Here is a 19,957-nt window from a genome sequence, read left to right on the forward strand (position 1 = left end):
CCCAGCCCACTCTGCTGCAGGACAAATTGACAAAGATGCATGTGGACCCTGGTCTGGTCACCTGGATCTCGGACTATCTCACTGATCGACCACAGTATGTCAGGCTGGAGGACATCACTTCTGACACAGTGGTGTGCATTACAGGAGCACCTCAGGGGACAGTACTGGCCCCTCTTCTTCACCATCTACACTTCAGACATTTGCTACAACTCTGAGCCGAGTCTTGTCCAGAAGTATGCTGATGACACTGCCATTGTTGTATGCATCAGGGACAACAGCAAGGACGAGTACAGAAGTCTGATACATGACTTTGTGGACTGGAGTGAGAGGAACCCCTTGCAGCTGAACACCTCAAAGTCCAAGGAGCTGGACTTTGGGAGGTCCAGGACAAAGCCATGTCCAGTGTCAATGAAAGGCGACAAGTTGTACCTCGGTGTGTTGCTGGACAGTAAACTGACACAGACCATGTGTATAAGAAAGTTCAGAGTAGACTGTACTTTCTGAGGCAGTGTTTTGTGCTGAGGTGTGTTGGGTTGGGAACAGGAGTGTCAACAGGTTGGACAGGTTGATCAGGAGGGCTCTGTGGTTGAAGCTGGACTCACTGGTGACAGTTCCAGATCTCTGGAAAAACTACTGTCCATCATGTTCTATTTCTAGTTTTACTACTAATTCTACTTGTACTTCTACTACTCATTCTATTACTCCTTTTACTATTTATACTACTTATACTTTTACTACTAATTCTACTACTGCTTCTACTACTTCTACTACCGTTCTAGTACTTATACTTCTACTACTAATTCTACTTGTAATTTTACTACTAATTATACTACTGCTTTTACTAGTAATACTTACACTAATTTAACTAAAATAATAAATAAATAATATAATACAATAATTTAAAATTAAATAAAGAGATGTTTGGAAATGTCTATCAATGGTACAAGAACCACAAAGGATGGGACGATCTTGGATGAGTTGGATGACATTCGACCTACAACAACCTTGGCCTTGATGGACAAACAGCGACGGTTTCCCAACAATGACCAAAGGGGGATTTGTATGTAAGTAAGTTAGTAAGTAATATTTGTATAGTGCTTTTCCTTCTTGTTTGATTTTGCTTCCACTAAAAAACCAAAGTAAATTATAATAATTATAATATTATCCATGTAATTTTAATAGTTTCCTTTGGACTAAGACTCAAAGGTGGTGCTCCATTATTCCAGGTATATTCTTAAAATATTACATTGTAATATTTGTAATAACCAGAGTGCTGGTCGTTCTGATCAAATTTAACCCTATACTTACTACACTTCAATACTATCAATACTATCAAGACTACACAGTTCTCGCTTAAGTTATTTCTAGAATTAACCTGACAGTTTTCCAGTAAAAAACATACCACTTGAAACAACATTGAGAGAAAATGAAGATTCTGGGAAGTCGAAGTCAAAGACTAAAAGAGAGGAAGTAAGTCAGTAGAGATACAGGTCTACCATCAGGGGAGAGCAGTCGAATATCAACCAGTGAGACGTCTCCCTGAAGGTCAGAGGTCACAGACAGCGAGAGGAGAAGACAACTTCACTACACAAACGGTCGATCAATGTCTTGTTTGAGACTTTGGTATCGATCATGTCGGATCATTGAGCCATAACATTATGACCACCTGTTCAATGTTTCAGAAGCTTTTTTCCATTTCAACTTTTTTTTAAATAATTTTAAAGCAAACTATTGAAGAGTAAATGATGTAACCTGGTCAACAGTCTGAGTGACTCACGTCAACATGATGAAGTTGAAATGATGTTTGTTTTAAGTCCTGAAGCATCTCTGAGATCTTGCTTCAATGAAATAAATAAATGTTTCCAGGCGGAAATGTATTTCTATTCATTCACATTTCAACAAAACACCTTTTTTTCTAAACTTTTTCTTAAGTCAATTCTGTAAAGTAAGATGTTTTGAAAAAAACATATATATTAAATATTACAATTTTATTTATATTTTATTTTATCTTATTTATCTTAATAAATGCTGTGGCTAATTAGATTAGATAGACTACAAATAGATAGAATAAAAATTAGGTAATGACGAATGAATCTATTTTGTCAAAAAGTCTCAAATCTGCAACGCTTGTCAAACATCTCCTGCTATGACCTACGTTCCAGTAGAAACACTATTCAAACTTAATAACATTTTCAAGTCTTTTGTAGCTTTCTTGGTTCTTCTGGTCACGGGGTAAAGCGCACAGTCCCTTCTCACCATTTCCTGGCGGGGAATTGTCTCGTTTTAATTGCTCGGCATTGGAATCGTTCCAGTCGTGCGACTTAATCTGTTCAGTTTATGGAATATTATTTGAAACAATTATTATTATTTTTAAATGTGCTTGATTTGAGCAAAAAATCATTGACATCTTAAAAATCGTCTGGACCTGGACGAGCCTTCGTGGGTCAGAACATGTTTCGATGGGCTAGAGTTCATGAATAAGACGAGCATCTACAGGAGGAGAGTTCAAGTATCTCACGGTCTTGTTCACGAGTGAGGGTAGAACGAAGCGTCAGGTTATCAGTTATGCAGATGGAAGGTTGTTCTGATCTTCACATCAAAACTAATCAATAAAAACAACATTTGAAATATTCAATATTGTTGATGTCATTGATCCACAGCTGCTTCTGGAGTTACTGAGTTTATTTGACGTTAGTTTTACATAAATAACAATTCAAATATTCTGACCTAATTACTAAAATTAACATTAAATAATGTTAATAATAATAAAGGCAGGAGGGATCAGAAGAGCAGAGACCTGGACTGTTAAGGGTTGTTTACATATTTGACACAACAAATGAACGACACAACTTCAACCGTGTGAGTAGATAAGATCATGTTGATCATCATCGACCAACAATCAGTGAAAACTCTTGATGAAGCTTCATGAAGCCTCACTTTCTCTGTTCTTTCACTTCTTAACCTTCTCATAGTAATGTTTCCAGAGAGAAACATCTCACGGCTGAGAGCGCCATCTGGTGGAGCAACAAATTGATTCAAGTTTTCTTTCCGCACAGATCATCAAGGACCGAGTGTTTTCTCACGCGTCCAGGAACAAGTACATGTGGAACTTCCTGCCTGGAGGACTGCTGGTTCTTCCCGAATACTCCACACATCTGGCCCACTTCCCGTTCTACTACCTGGGCCTGGGTACACACACGCGTCCCCCCCAAAGATGTGTCAGGGTCAGTGGTAGAAATGCTGTTGTGTTGTTTCATAAATCCAGGGGTCACTCCGGGTCAGGAATTCACTGCCGTCATCCACGCCGTCTCCCCGCTGGTGTCTCAGTCTCAGCCAATCATGAAGCTGCTGCAGGTGGTCTCCAGGTCCAAGTCCTGCTCTCAGGTCAGTCAGTCAGTGTGCTGCAGGAAGTCAGCTTTAAAGAGTTGTGTAGATATTTGGTGTGTGTGTTGTGTATCGTCAAGAATGTATAATATTGACACAGTATTGGCAAAAAAAGATGCAGATTTTTTAACTTTCCCAAATTTTTTTTTAAATACAAAGTATTTCACTTAGTTTTCTTTCATAAAATTAATTAAAAATGTACCTATACACAACTCTTGACAAAATCAAATAAACTTTTTAAAACTTGTTTTATTAATTAATTAATTAAATCTTACCATGAAAAGATCTGAAAGTCAGAACCAGAATTTTAAAATGATCCTGAAACAAACTAATGCAGAGATTTAAGGATCGGAGAAATGTGAGTTCTTCTACGAGAGCGAATCAGAATTCTGGCTGTTTTGTATGAACTGCAGGCGAGACACATCCTTCTGGTTGAGACACCAACATAACCTCGAGTAATAAATAATAACCTGAGTTTTCTGGGATGTCATTGAACGTCGACATCATTCCTGCAGATCATCATCATCTGGAACAGTGAGAAAGCTCCGCCCATGTCGGTTCCTCTCACGGTGACGGACGGCAGACGGAAGGTAAGAATCTCGTCCTCTCTGTGACAGGTGTGTCGCTCATGTCCTGACTTTCCCCGATGGCTCATGTTTGTGTCGCAGGCCTCCAGTCGGTTTCTACCTCACGTTGCCATAGAAACGGAAGCTGTGCTGAGCCTGGACGAAGACACGGTTCTGCTGACCAGTGAGGTTTGTGGACACGATGGCGAGAAGGAGGAGCTTCAGGATTGACTCTTGTCGTTCAGGTCAACTTCGCCTTCCTGGTGTGGAGGAGCTTCCCCGAGAGGATCGTGGGTTACCCGCCCAGGAGCCACTTCTGGGACCCCCTGAAACACGCCTGGGGCTACACGTCCAAGTGGACCAACGACTACTCCATCGTGCTGACTGGAGCTGCCTTCTACCACAGGTGACCACCTGAAGAACTTCTTCCATCTGAGGCCGACGTGGAGCTGTTGTTCGTCCAGACAAGTCTCAATAGTCTCCGTTACAGACGCTCGGCATGTGCTGCTGTCAGCTGGACCTCCATCAGAGCCACAGTTCAAAACAGGCTGAAAGTAAAGTCGCTCCAGCTCAACGTGTGGTTCTCTCTTCACCATGTCGAGGGTGAACATCTCCTGAATCCAGGGTTCCATCATCTGAGCTCTAGTCCATCATCACTTCATACTGCGACATGAATGAAGCTCATCACGGCAGGAATAAGATCCACGACTGACACATCAAGCGTTTTATAAACTGTTCAAACACTTAAACATCATCATTAAGAGAAGAATCTCAAGAATAAACCATGATTTCACAGATAATTCAACAGAAGAACATGAGCCTCTACATGGCGCCGCACGAGCAGCAGCTGGTTACAACAGCTCCCTCTTTCTTCTTACTTTTTATTACACTTTTTCCATTTTTTTGGCGTCTTTTTAATTTTTTCTTTAGAGTGGTCGGATCTTGTTGCCGTTGTGCACAAAACGAGACCACTTTTACAACTTTTGCATACGGTTTTCTGCTATTTTCGTCACTTTTGGGAACTCCGTCGGCAGACACGCTCAGCGGGTCTATTGTTTACAAAAGGGATCAGCTGTTGGGGTTGCGCAACACCGCTCTCTCTCTCAGCGCGGAATGGACGATTCCCGTGGAAATCAAGAGAAAAAGACGCGGATGCAGAGCAGGTCGGATGAAACAAGAGAAGAAACGTAGGTTCCGTCCCTTTATTCCATCGATCATCATGGGAAATGTACGTTCGATCGTGAATAAAACGGACGAGCTCGCTGCGCTGACCCGGCATCAGAGAGATTTCCGGGAGAGCAGCCTTCTATGTTTCACGGAGACCTGGCTGACGGAGAAGATCCCAGACTCTGTTGTTTCCCTGGAGGGGTTCAAGATGGTGCGTGCGGACCGGGACATGGATGGAAAGAGGAGAGGAGGAGGAGTGGCGGTGTTTATTAATGAGAGATGGAGCGATCCCGCTCATGTCTCCATTAAAGAACAAGTGTGCACTAAGGACATAGAGTTTGTTGCGGTGGGCATCCGCCCGTATTACATCCCGAGGGAGTTCTCACATGTGATTGTGTTCACTGTTTACATTCCTCCCTCTGCGGACGCAGCCGCAGCGAGCGAGAGGCTGAGCGCCTCAGTGTCTGACCTGCAGCTCAAACACCCGAACTCTCTCCTGCTCATTAACGGGGATTTCAACCATGCCTCACTTTCCTCCATTCTTCCCACCTTCACACAATACGTGAAGTGCCACACCCGGGAGGACAAGACTCTGGACCTTTTGTATGCAAATGTAAAAGGTGCCTACACCTCCACCGCCCTGCCCCCCCTCGGCCGCTCTGATCACAACCTGATACGTCTGCGACCTGAATACACTCCCATGGTGAGGAGACAGCCTGCACAGAAAAGAACTGTTAAGATGTGGAATGATGAAGCCAAGGAGAGGCTGTGTAAGGAAATGACAACTTTACTGTAATCAATCACCTAGATTTAACACACATTTCAAATAGTCACTTGATTAACTGATAATCTTACATATTTAATTCATATTAAATAATCCTATTCTTGCATTGCATTCACTTAAACTAAACTCAGGTTCACAACTCAAAGGCCGAGGTCACAAAGCCTTGCACACACAGAAAGATTAAACAATCCCAGATTCCAGGACGTCTGGACACCTGTTTGAGAATTCACTCTGAAGGACACTGAAGTCGCTGGGAACAGATTCTTGAAAACAACAACTTTTGGTAAATTTCCACTACGATCACGTGCGACCGGCCATCTTAGAATCAAATGTTTACACTTACTGACCAATCCTACATTCACATTTGACTAGAGGCGTTAACCTGAATATTCTACTATAAAGATCCACCATTTTGTCTGATCTTTGCGTTCTGGCATTCGAAGACGTCTGCGATAGATCTCTCTGCTTGCTAGCGCCGTGTTCACGTAAGTTTGTCTCTGACTTATGTGCATAATTCACTAAATGAGCATTTTTCTTAAACTCATCCATGTGTCTGTCCTTCATTCCATCACCACGTACGAGGCTGGGGAGGGGTCGCTTCATGGAAACACAAAAAACCCTAACAACTTGGTGCACGTGACCCTTGGCGTGGACTGATGGTTTGAAGGCCTTTTCGATTCCGAGACGAACTCTGAGCTGATTGTTCTCCAGGCAACCAGGCCGGCAACTATACCTTACTTCAAGAATCAGGTGAGAAAGATTTTATCTTATTTTCTACATAGATTTTATAATCTATAATCTAAAATTAAGTTTATATTTGGTTAGGAAAAGATTACATATATATTTTATATTAGTTTTGGTTGCCTGGAAGAATAAACGTAAGTCTCTGGTTCTGTCACAAATTTAGATTATATTTCTCAATAGTGCTTTTATAATCTGATGCTCGTTTTTTGAGGTATTGCATGTTCAGTTGTTGTTTGTTGTTGTATTAAGTGTAGACGACATTATCGTGTCCCGGGAAGAAGAAGAAGCATCGTTGAAAAAAGGAAAAAAACGTTGATTAGAATTTAAGTTGAATTGATAGGCAGAGGAGACGGTTACACGACCTGGTAACCCTTGAGAATTCTGAGTAGGGGTGGAGTGTAGCTGGCTCCCTCTACAGGGCATCTGACGTTTTTCCAGATTCTTAAACTAGTTAGGATGCTTGGCCAATGGGTGATTATAGTAGACGTACTTTTTCGGTAAGCCAAGTAGCTATCATTAATTTGGGGATGTGTGGGATTTGAGGGGTCTCTCCCAATATCCTGGTCTGAAGACTCTGCCAGCCGGTGTGTAGGCCAGTTAGATCTCATTGTGTTTCTGTGTCGAGGGGCTCCACAGGTATTTGGCAGTATAGTTAGGGCTAGTTAATTTTTCCGAACAATCACGGTGATGGATAAAGTCTCATTGATGATTAGTTTAGAGTTAGTTCGACGGGGGTTGAAATAGAATGGATGAGTTGAGGGGTCTCCTATCCAGGGTGTTTTGAAACTGATTACGGATCGAGAGGCTCTCCAATCTGATTTCGACACTTTAGACACGACAGGCTGGTCAAGAGTCTCGTTCCACGTAGCATAGTGTGTCTCTCTGGCCTGTTTTGGTAAAATACTGTTGTCGTCGTATTGTCATGACATATTGTTCTGTTAAAATTGTCTGTGTCTGTATGTTTGTATCTTTTGAATAATTTTTTCTCGCTGCAGTACTTGTAAAAATGATCATTCATTTGTGTGAGATCTCTGACTTTCTGTGACTCAGCTGAGAGTCCAGGTTCGTGTGTCTTTGGACACTATCTCTTGCTGATAAGAACTGCTGCTTGGCAGACTTGTCTCTTTAGCTGCTGCAAGTTCGAATGAGCTCCGAAAGAGTTTTTCCTTGTTGGTGGGAGTGGTTTCGCTTGGAGGTTGAACTTTTAAGACTTCCTTCTTTTCCTCACCGACCCTCCCATTGTATTCATGTCTTCTTTAAACACACATTCTTACGTCATCTTGAATACTATTCACTATTGGGTTTGATTACTTAATTGAGGTATATATGAATATATACAGTTAATTACTGGTATAATTGGTTTAAGAAGAAAAACAAACCAACTCACATTTCAATTTTCTCCTTCTTCTGCTGTGTTCAATAACAATAACACAATTGACATTGATTGTTGGCTCACTGTTGTATGTATTAATGATCTTGACCATCCTCTCTTCATATTTCACATTATCAATCGATCAACTCACAATTGTTCACATTGAGTGTAACTTGGTTGTTTTGTGTTGCTAATACTGCTTATCTAAAACAAGTGTGTCACTGACTGCTTGCACGTGTGTACGTTTGTTGATATCTAGTTCCTGTTTTCTCTTCTTCTCTCAATTTCTGATCTTTGGTGTTGTATTTGCTATGCTGCCCCCTGCTGGTTTGCTCTTTGTTTACTTCCTAATTGACTTTTGTTCTGACTCAATTGGTGTAATTATTTAATTATTGATTAATTGAATCAATTGCAGTTTATTCTGTTTTCTTAGTTTTTCAATTATTACTTTAAATACATTTTATTATTTTAACAATTAGTCATAAATGTACTATTTTATTATTTTTAGTAAATTAGGGATTGGATTTTTATCTTTTTAATTATTGGGGGAATATTAAGTTAGATGTTTTATTTGGTCTTTAGACAGTCACTCTTATTCCTCTTTGTCAATTGTGCTATATATATGCAACTAATTAGGAAGTTAAATAAATAAAAATAAATTAATACTAAGTTGTTAATTGACAATTGTTTTGACTTGAATAATTGTAATAAATTAGTATACATTTGATTAGATCTAATTGAATTTATTATTTTCAAATTATTCCATTTTAGTTTTTTATTTTTATTTTTATTATTAATATCTTAGTTTACTATTTGTTTTATTTTTATTATTATCTCGGATTTTATAATGGATTTTAATTAGTTAATTGAAGTTTTGGTTCTTAATTTAGATTTTTAAATTCTTCATCTTTTATATTTTCATTTAATTTTTTTTTTGATAATCGCTTCTTTACTTATTATTATTTTTAGCATTATTATTAATATTATTAATATAATTATTAATTTGTTCTATTCATTTATTGACCTCCTCTTTTTTAAGACAAAAGTAACTTTTACTACAGGTGACAAGTTAAAGCTCCTGACAGGGAAGAAAATAAGAAACTTTAAACTCTGTTTTTTAATTTAATGGTAAATCTTATGAGTAGGTTACTCACATCAATGATTTCTGAGAATTCATAATAAATAAAATAGTTAAACAAAGTGCTCTTATTGAGCTCTTGAGCTAGCTTGATACAGCTAATTAAGATTCAAATTAAAGACTTGAAAGAGCTTCTCTAAAAAATAGAGAAGATGATAGTTGATGATAGTTCTAGGCTCCTATCATAGATGATAGTTGATGATAGTTCTAGGGTCCTATCATAGATGATAGTTGATGATAGTTCTAGGGTCCTATCATAGCTCCCTATTGGCCACTGGCTGGAGTGCATGGGTGTGGCAGGAGAAGAGGACGAGGAGATGGAAACAAACAAAGAATTTTGGTCAACAATGGCGCATCTTTGGCTTTTACTCCAGGAACTTTGGTCCAGTTCCCTATTGGTGACACCTACGATTGAAGCAATTTTCCTGAGCTGAACAAACAAGAACTCGACCTCAACAACTCTCCACCAAGAATGAACTTCTGCTCCAGAGAGAGAGGAGCTGTACTGGTTCAACATGATTGAACATCTGATGGTTTCTCTGATCTTGAAAAGACTTTTGAGACTTCATTCCTATGATCCACCTTTGGACCCCCCACACAGCACTAAGAACTATGTCTGGGATGATGATGAACGTGATTATGAAGACAAATGGCACGATCTGGTCGCAAACATGAACTTGACTCTTGTCTGCGGTGACATTTTTGTGGTCCTGATGGTGAGGCTGCAGAACTAACAAACGAACAAGGTTCTCTATGCTCTCTGACACTTCTGTCCCTCGTGTTGCTCTTGCTGTGGTTGCTGGTGGAGAAGCTAGGTTCTATATATTATATATAGATATTATAACAGGGCCCTGAGACACATGATTAAGAAATGCAAAGTTGTTTGCGATTTGACGAAAAAAGCATACAAATCTAGCCTGTTAGAGACATGATATCTTAAGATATAACAGTAAAAAATTAATCCCAGAATAACATACTCTGATTGCTCCACTCAGAGCTATGATGAAAGCAGCCATAAGAAAACAAAACGAAAACGTGTGCGGTCGACTGATGCAGAATTTTATTTAAACTAATTAAAAGTGACTCTGTCTAGAGCTGCTCACTTGTCACCTCCAGAAACTAGACTATAGAGAATAGACAATAAAGAATATACTATAGAGACTAGACTATACTATACTAAGCCACTCCATATTGATGCGAGTGAAATTTATGTTATTGTTCTTTGGTAATTAGACTTAAAATAGTGAAAATGGAAAAAATAGAGACTAAAATACTGTAGGAGGAAAGGTCAAAGAAAAAAAATAGATTAAGAGATAAATTAAAAGAAACACTGAGAAATATTAATATGATATTCTTCTCTCTAGTTGCATAAACCAAACACCTATAGACCAAGAGGAAATCTCATTGAAGTGAATATTAATTAAAGAAACTAGTTAAGATAAGCAAAATAGTCATCTAGAATAGATACTGTATTTCTGTTGTGGGTAAATAATCAAAGAGGTCTGACTCACACCTGATCTAATTAACTATAACATTCATAAACAGATTTGAACTCACACAACACTCTCAGACATTCACATAGATATTACAAATAACACACTGATCTCAGAGACAAACAAACAAACACATGACTTACATTTTAAATTGAATAAGATAAAAAGTGTCTCTGCTACAACCTGCTCCCTGTGTGTGTGTGTGTGTGTGTGTGTGTGTGTGTGTGTGTGTGTGTGTGTGTGAGAGAGTGAAAGAATTCTCTCGAACACCCGCCTCTGTTTCTCTCTCTCCATGAAGTCAAAACATACTGATCATTTGAACTCTCTGCTAACTTCAAGGTTTATTCAAATAAAACACATGACAAACTTTAACTGACATCCACAGATCAAAGTTATGAATACACAACTCATGACACACACACAATATCCTCATCACCACCTGAATAGATACATAACTGACCTTCTCATAACTTCTGATCATTCTTATCCTGTCAGAGGTGGTGTTGAGAAGCTCCAGTGAGGGAGAAATAAGACGCCACTGTCCACTGCAGACTTTTAAATATATCAAAAGATCTCCTTGTTAGAAGGTGAACAAGAAACATGAGCCAACATGAGTAAAGCTAAAAACTTGACTAGCATACTTTTAAATATATATATGAACAAATGTAGTTTTAGGAAACTACTCTTTGGACATGTGGTGAAATAGTTAAGATGTTTAAATGACCAAACACAAGAAATCATGATTTGAGATAAATACAACTTCCCTAAAACTAATAAGACTTTACTTAATGCTAAAAGAAGGAACATATTGGTATATATATGTATATATATATTTAAAAGGACAATCAGATGGGCTGGAAATTGTCCAAACATTGGAGGGAATTTCAAATAACAGAAAACATATTGTTATGATTAAAACATATTTTCAGAATTTATATATATAATTTTTTAATAAATTAAAATAAAATATTTTATCTACATCAATAGCAGCCAATAATACAATAGACAATATGAAAAGTGAAACTTGGAATTAAAAACTGAAATTGATAAATTGAAAAAGTTCAATAAGAAATGGAAATGTGTTTCTAAAGCTGCTTCTAACATTCTATGGCAACTATAAACTTTAACAAAAAATATAAAGCAGGGAAAAGAAATTGACTCTGGAAAATGTAAGAATAAATTAATAAATGATGCCTTCAGGAAAGAAAATAGTAAATAATCTATTTAGAAACTACAGAATCATATCAATCTTTAAATTAACTTTAATTAACTGTTAAGGGTAAATCTACCTTTAATCTAAGTTGATCAAAAAATAAGAACTAGAGCAAGAGATTGATGGAAAATAAACAAGTTGAGTTCTAAATTAAAATATGGACTAGCAAGTGTAATTTATTGAAGGAATTGAATTACATAAGCATTGAAAATTACTAGTCTTCATCCACATGACAAAATGAACCTGAGTAAACCTAAAATAAATACCAATTTGAAATACTAGAGTTTAACATTCTTTGGGGAACTTTAAAATAAAGATAATAAATTGGTTGTAACGATAAGACACTTAAAATTAAATTAAATTGAATTGGTAAATAATTAAAAATAAGGTTACAAATTTTAGTGGAGTTCTATATCTAACAAAGGAGAAGAAAAGAAAAGAAAAGAATGAATCATTATAATCGGAAAAAATGTTTTATAGAGTAGATTTTTATTTTTTTTATTTTTAATTTTTAATTTTTAATTTTTAAATTTTTAAATTATTCATAAATTAAGTCTTAGTTAGTCTTTTATTAATTGGTTAAACTTAGGTCCGGAAATCCAACAATAGAAATGCTAATATAGAAAAAACAAAATTGAATAAATAAACGGATGCAGAAATGGTCACTTTTGACAGTCACTTTTTTATATTTGATATTATCCATTTACTTTAGCAATAGACTTTCAAACCAAATCTAAGAGGAATAATACAGATTAAACAAAGCTTAGAATATTTTTTTTTAGCTAATAATGTCATATATTTTAATTTAATTAAATTAATAATTAATTAATCTAATTTAAGAGAGTTAATACAAAGAGTATTATGATTAATTAAATGATTTGACAATAGATTTGGATATAAAGTTATTCAAGAAAACATTTTTTAAATACAAATAAATTAGGTTGTTCTATTTGTCCCTCAGGGGGAGGACTTAGATACTTAGCTGGATAATAGGTTTGTTACATGTTTGGTGATTCTTGTTGCACGGTTCTGTCGATCAACACTGCTGGAGGGAGCTCTGTCCAGATTGCATTCAATTAGTTTAAATTTTTGGTGTAGAAAACAGCTCGAGAATAAGGTACGACTGTGTTTTACTATCTCTCTAACTTGGGTAGTAAATAGGAAGGGGTTCATTTTGTCTGCATGAAGTAGTATGAGTCAATTATAAATAAAAAGCATGATTTAAAGATGTATTGTTTCTCATTTGTCCAAAGAATGCGATGCTGTTCATGTCTTTCCTATGTTGCAGGACGAGCTCAATGATGCACTGTTGACGGTGGAGAACGTCAACAACACAAACACGAAGAGCCCACATCCAAGTCGCCGAAAACGGGGCTGCTGCTTTCTTTTTACCTCGTTAAAGAGGTTTTTCAAAGCAGTGGATACTGGCTCCATATCAATATATATTTTATCAAAATCTCTACTTCAAAATAGACTTATTAGATTTGAGTTAGTTATTGTGAATATGTTTTTTGATGATTTGGCATTCTATTACTTCAGTTTTAATTCATAGCATAATTTGGAATTATTATTATTATTAATTTTTTTTTTTGGATTTTTTCTTTTTTTTTGTGATTTGAGAGAAATGCTCATAATGTATAATTGTTTCCATTAAATGAATCTGTGTTTCCTCTGTTGCTTTCTCACCATATGTAATCTTTGTGTGGCACTATATGGATGATAGTTTGGCATGTTTAGTTTATAATCAGATTCGCGATCATTATTTTGAAATCAGACTTGTCTTTGTTTTATTGCATCATTAGTTCATGATGCAATCAGGGGGAATGTAAGGAAATGACAACTTTACTGTAATCAATCACCTAGATTTAACACACATTTCAAATAGTCACTTGATTAACTGATAATCTTACATATTTAATTCATATTAAATAATCCTATTCTTGCATTGCATTCACTTAAACTAAACTCAGGTTCACAACTCAAAGGCCGAGTTCACAAAGCCTTGCACACACAGAAAGATTAAACAATCCCAGATTCCAGGACGTCTGGACACCTGTTTGAGAATTCACTCTGAAGGACACAAGTCGCTGGGAACAGATTCTTGAAAACAACAACTTTTGGTAAATTTCCACTACGATCACGTGCGACCGGCCATCTTAGAATCAAATGTTTACACTTACTGACCAATCCTACATTCACATTTGACTAGAGGCGTTAACCTGAATATTCTACTATAAAGATCCACCATTTTGTCTGATCTTTGCGTTCTGGCATTCGAAGACGTCTGCGATAGATCTCTCTGCTTGCTAGCGCCCGTGTTCACGTAAGTTTGTCTCTGACTTTTGCATAATTCACTAAACGAGCATTTTTCTTAAACTCATCCATGTGTCTGTCCTTCATTCCATCACCACGTACGAGGCTGGAGAGGGGTCGGTTCATGGAAACACAAAAACCCCTAACAACTGAGAGACTGCTTTGAGTCTACAGACTGGAGCGTGTTCTCTCATGGTGATGACATCGACACCTTCAATGACCATTCCACGGATTACATAAAGTTCTGTGAGGGCAACGTCACGCCGACCCGCAAGGTGCGGTGCTTTGCCAACACCAAGCCATGGGTGACCCCTCAACTTCAAGTTCTGCTGAACAAGAAGAAGAGGGTGTTTGCTTCAGGGAGCAGAGAGGAGCTTAAAGAGGTCCAGCGAGAGCTCAAGAAGGCGATCAGGATGACCAAGGAGGAATACAAGAGGAAACTGGAGGAGCAACTGGTGCAGGGCAACACAAGGGATGTGTGGAAAGGCCTGAAGAACATCTCAGGTCATGGCCAGAGTGGAGCCAGAGCCACAGCAGGGGGAGACCAAAGATGGGCCACTGAACTTAACCAGTATTTCAACCGGTTTGATCAGGGCCCCCCTCCCCCCTCCATCTCTGCCCCCCACTCTTCACAAAGCTGTTTTTCCCCTGCTTCAGCCCCCTCCCCCCAACTGTTCTCACCTCCAAGCCACCTTTCTCCCCCCCAACACGCCCTACTTCAGCTGCCCAACCCCCCACAGCCACCTCTCTCTGTTACATCTGAACAGGTGAGGAGAGAATTAAGGCGACTGAAGATCAGGAAAGCTGCTGGACCAGATGGACTCAGCCCCAGACTGCTCAGGGACTGTGCTGATCAACTTTGTGAGTTGGTCACACACATCTTCAACCTGAGCCTCAAACTGGAGAAGGTCCCGGTCCAGTGGAAGACCTCCTGTGTGGTTCCGGTTCCCAAGGCGGTGCACGCGAAGGAACCAAGCCACTTCAGACCAGTCGCCCTGACCTCCCATCTGATGAAGACCTTGGAGAGGCTGGTACTCCGCGAGCTACACACGACGGTGAGCTCTGCGTTGGATCCGCTGCAGTTCGCCTACAGGCCAAAGATGGGGGTGGATGACGCCGTCATCTACCTGCAGCACCGGGCACTGACTCATCTGGAAGCCGCCGGTAGCACTGTGAGAGTCATGTTTTTTGACTTCTCAAGTGCTTTCAACACCATCCAGCCGGCGCTGCTAAGGAAGAAGATGGAGGACGCAGGAGTTGGGACACAGCTGGCAGCATGGACGATGGACTACCTCACCAACAGGCCGCAGTATGTGAGGCTGCAGGACTGCAGGTCTGAGGTGACCATCTGCAGCACCGGGGTGCCTCAAGGGACAGTGCTGTCACCTTTCCTTTTTTCCCTCTACACGGCGGACTTTACCTATGACTCCAGCAGCTGTCACCTCCAGAAGTTTTCTGACGACTCGGCCATTGTGGGCTGCGTGTTTAGGGGGGGCGAGCTGGAGTACAGGTCAGTCATCAAGGACTTTGTTGACTGGTGTGAGAGCAACTACCTTTGCTTAAACACCGGTAAGACAAGGGAGATGGTGATTGACTTCAGGAAAAAGTCCCCACCACATCAACCGGTGAGCATCCAGGGCTCGGACATTGAGCTGGTGGACAGCTTCAAATACCTGGGTGTTCACCTCAACAATAAACTGAACTGGTCCACACACATCAACGCCGTGTACAAGAAGGGCCGAAGTCGCCTCCACCTCCTGGGGAGACTGAGGTCCTTCGGAGTGTGCAGACCACTTTTGAGGACCTTTTATGACTCCGTGGTAGCCTCTGCTATCCACTACGCTGTGGTCTGCTGGGGAGCAGGCAGCACGGACCGGGACAGGAAGAGACTGAACAGGCTGGTCACGAGGGCCGGCTCTGTCCTGGGCCGCTCGCTGGACTCAGTGGAGGAGGTGGGAGAGAGGAGGACACTCTCCAGACTATCCTCCATCAGGGACAACACTCTCCACCCACTGCACCTGACCGTGGAGGAGCAGCTCCTTCAGTGGCTCAGGCCCCCCAGTGTAGGACGGAGCGTTATAGAAGGTCCTTCATCCCAACTGGTGTCAGGATATTTAACTCTTTACTTTAAATATCCTGATGCTAATCCGTAGTGTGTTTTTCTTCTCGTGTGTTTTATTTTATTTTTTTACTTTTTTTGTTTTTATTTTTATTTTATTTTATTCTATTGTATTTTGTTAATAGTGTTAAATTTCTAATTTTGTAAATAATTGTATATTTTTAAGATCTTTTTTATTTTATTTTGTATTATCTCTTTTATTTATATTTTTTTCCTTGCACTTTATTTTTTTAAACTGCGCTGTTGTAAAAGTGTGTTTCCCTCTGGATGAATAAAGCTTTTCTATTTTCTATTTTCTACAAGTCTGTCCAATAAAATAAAAGAATGACACAAACGATTTACTAACATTAAAAAGTCAATCAAACACATCAGTTGCACAATAAAATAAATGAATAAAAGAAAGTGGATTTTGATGAAAAACAATATCATCAAAAGTTTTTTCAAAACAAAACATTTAGTTCAAGAAAAAATGAATTTAAACATTTTTCCTTTATTTGAAGCGTTTTCTTCTATTGAATCATCTTTTTGAGTTTAAGCCTTAATATCGTAAAACATTAATTCTTTAATCCTAACGTTTCTATAATAAAAATATATATTTTTAAGTTGAAAAGCTTGGAAGTAGTTTTGTATCGATTGTTTTTATGGTTTACTGAATAATAAAGAAACAAATGTTCAGACGTTAAAGGTTGAACTTCTGATGTGATGGACAAGAAGTCTGTGAGTCTGAAGCGACCTCTAGTGTTCGCTCTGAGAACAGCAGTTTGATAGGACTGTGGTAACATGTTTCAAACTCTGCATATGTTCGCAGGTACTACCACTACCTGTTCACTCATTACCTGCCCCAGTCCCTGAGAACTCTGGTGGACCGCTCGTGCAACTGCGAGGACATCCTCATGAACTTCCTGGTCTCTGCTGCGACGCACCTGCCGCCAATCAAAGTGGCCCAGAGGAAGCAGTCCAAGGAGCTCCCGGGTCCACAGGTGGGCGCTCCTCTTCCTGAGATCCTGCCGATGCTCTTAGTCTCACCACCTTCTCTTGGCTCACCAGGGCACCAGGACGGTTCCTTGGGTCGACCCCGAGCACTTCAGTCAGCGGCAGGAGTGCATCAACACCTTCAGCTGGTTTGGCTACATGCCTCTGGTGCACTCGCAGCTGCGCCTGGACCCGGTGCTCTTCAAGGACCAGGTGTCCGTGTTCCGCAAGAAGTACAAGGACCTGGAGAGAGCGTGAACATGGGAGACAGGACTGGAGGCTGGACCAGACGACAGACCCTGGAGGACTGTCTCTGGAGCCACGAGTCCAGATGAAGAAGAACTTCTAGAACTTTCTCTGAAGCCTCGTGACGGTTCTGATGTGTGTGTGTGTGTGTGTGTGTGTGTGTGTGTGTGTGTGTGTGTGTGTGTGTGTGTGTGTGTGTGTGTGAGAACTGATGGTTGTCGATCAAAGGAGGTGATTCCACAAAAGGTTCAATAAGTAAATAATTCTAATCAACTCTGGTGTTTGATTTAACCCTGTCTGACCTCACATCTACCTGTCTGACCTCACATCTACCCGTCTGACCTCACATCTACTTGTCTGACCTCATATCTACCCGTCTGACCTCACATCTACCTGTCTGACCTCACATCTACCTGTCTGACCTCATATCTACCTGTCTGACTTCACATCTACCCGTCTGACCTCATATCTACCTGTCTGACCTCATATCTACCTGTCTGACCTCACATCTACCCGTCTGACCTCATATCTACCTGTCTGACCTCACATCTACCTGTCTGACCTCACATCCACCTCTCTGACCTCACATCTACCTGTCTGACCTCATATCTCCCTGTCTGACCTCACATCTACCCGTCTGACCTCATATCTACCCGTCTGACCTCACATCTACCCGTCTGACCTCACATCTACCTGTCTGACCTCATATCTACCCGTCTGACCTCACATCTACCTGTCTGACCTGACATCTACCTGTCTGACCTCACATCTACCTGTCTGACCTCACATCTACCCGTCTGACCTCACATCTACCTGTCTGACCTCACATCTACCTCTCTGACCTCACATCTACCCGTCTGACCTCACATCTACCTGTCTGACCTCACATCCACCTCTCTGACCTCACATCTACCTGTCTGACCTCATATCTCCCTGTCTGACCTCACATCTACCTGTCTGACCTCATATCTACCCGTCTGACCTCACATCTACCCGTCTGACCTCACATCTACCTGTCTGACCTCATATCTACCCGTCTGACCTCACATCTACCTGTCTGACCTGACATCTACCTGTCTGACCTCACATCTACCTGTCTGACCTCACATCTACCCGTCTGACCTCACATCTACCTGTCTGACCTCACATCTACCTCTCTGACCTCACATCTACCCGTCTGACCTCACATCTACCTCTCTGACCTCACATCTACCTGTCTGACCTCACACTTCCGCTTCCGGTGAGCCTTTGATCGGCTGCTTGAAATGTAAGCTCCTGCAATAATTGCCAAAAACAGTCGTTTTAACGACTACTTGTCCGGATTTTATGCTCATATCACTTAAGATATGTCTCAAGCATCTCGGATCTATGATCGTGATGCTCTTCTCAACATCAGAGAGTCGATGGAGGACTTCACTCGCGACAGCTACCAACGTCCGGTGAACGTGTTTCCGGCTCCGCTTCTCATCGACTCGGACTCTGTGGAATATCGTTTGATCTCTCGAGTACCGGGCGATTTCCACAAGGGATCGAGTCGGGCTGGAGTACAGGTCAGGATGAGACGCGCAATTGCGATCGCTCGGAACAACTCTGGCGGCGGTGTTCTTGAAAGACTTTAGTGACTTCTTATCTTCCATTATTCAGATGGAATCTGTTCTTATTCTTGGAGACTTTAATCTTCATGTTGATGACGTCACATCTTGTTCTGCTAAAGAACTTTTAACTTTAACCGAAGCCTTTAATTTTGAGCAACATGTTTCTGAACCCACTCATCAAAAAGGCCACATTTTAGACTTAGTTTTTACTCTTGGCCTGAACAATTCTAATGTATCTGTACATGATGTCCATCTGAGTGATCATTCTCTTGTCTTGTTCAACCTGGACTTCATCCCTGAACCTAAGCCTTTGAAAGTTAGGTCTCAGAGGCGTGTCATCTCAGCCGATACTGCAGACAGTTTTTCTGCTATGTTTGACCATCTTTCCTTTGATGACTGTCCAGATGTGGACAGTTTGATTAACTGTTACACTGATCATTGTGTTGAAATACTGGATCAAGTGGCACCTGTTAAATCGAACTTGAAAATTCAGAAAAAACGGTGCCCTTGGACAAATGAAGATCTCCTGAGTCTGAAAGACTTTGTCGAAAGACTGAGCGTCTCTGGAAGTCCACTAAACTTGAGGTGCACAGACTTCACCTCAGGGATCTGTTGACTTCTTACAATGAGATGGTAGAAACTGCTAGATCTGATTACATCAGAAAACTGGTAGCAGCAAATAGGAAAAACCCCAAAGTTTTGTTTGACACGATTAATTCTCTCGTGTCTCCTGCTCCTCAAATCACGCCGGTCTTCTGTGAAGCTGACAGCAATGCATTGTTGAGATTTTTCATTGACAAAATTAAATTGATCAAAGAGAAAATCTCTCCCCCTTTGTTGGGAACCCCTAC

The 19,957-nt window shown here is 40.2% G+C and overlaps 1 protein-coding gene across 1 annotated transcript; it reads left to right on the top strand.

The window, feature by feature from the left end:
• Positions 1-3,935: 3,935 nt before the first annotated feature.
• Positions 3,936-17,523, top strand: LOC148083050 (exostosin-1c-like). Its single transcript, XM_087785717.1, has 5 exons — positions 3,936-3,974; positions 4,053-4,139; positions 4,196-4,356; positions 17,102-17,273; positions 17,341-17,523. Exons 1-5 carry the CDS (start codon positions 3,936-3,938, stop codon positions 17,521-17,523), a joined length of 642 nt encoding a protein of 213 aa, XP_087641843.1.
• The last annotated feature ends 2,434 nt before the right edge of the window (positions 17,524-19,957 follow it).

The sequence above is a fragment of the Callionymus lyra genome, chromosome 3 (genome assembly GCF_982586985.1).
Source record: "Callionymus lyra chromosome 3, fCalLyr1.hap1.1, whole genome shotgun sequence".
NCBI lineage: Eukaryota > Metazoa > Chordata > Actinopteri > Syngnathiformes > Callionymidae > Callionymus > Callionymus lyra.

Coding starts and splice junctions, on each gene's coding strand:
- LOC148083050 (XM_087785717.1), top strand. CDS start 3,936: ATGTCGGTTCCTCTCACGGTGACGGACGGCAGACGGAAG. Junction 3,975..4,052: donor TGACGGACGGCAGACGGAAG/GTAAGAATCTCG, acceptor TTTGTGTCGCAG/GCCTCCAGTCGGTTTCTACC. Junction 17,274..17,340: donor AGGAGCTCCCGGGTCCACAG/GTGGGCGCTCCT, acceptor TTGGCTCACCAG/GGCACCAGGACGGTTCCTTG.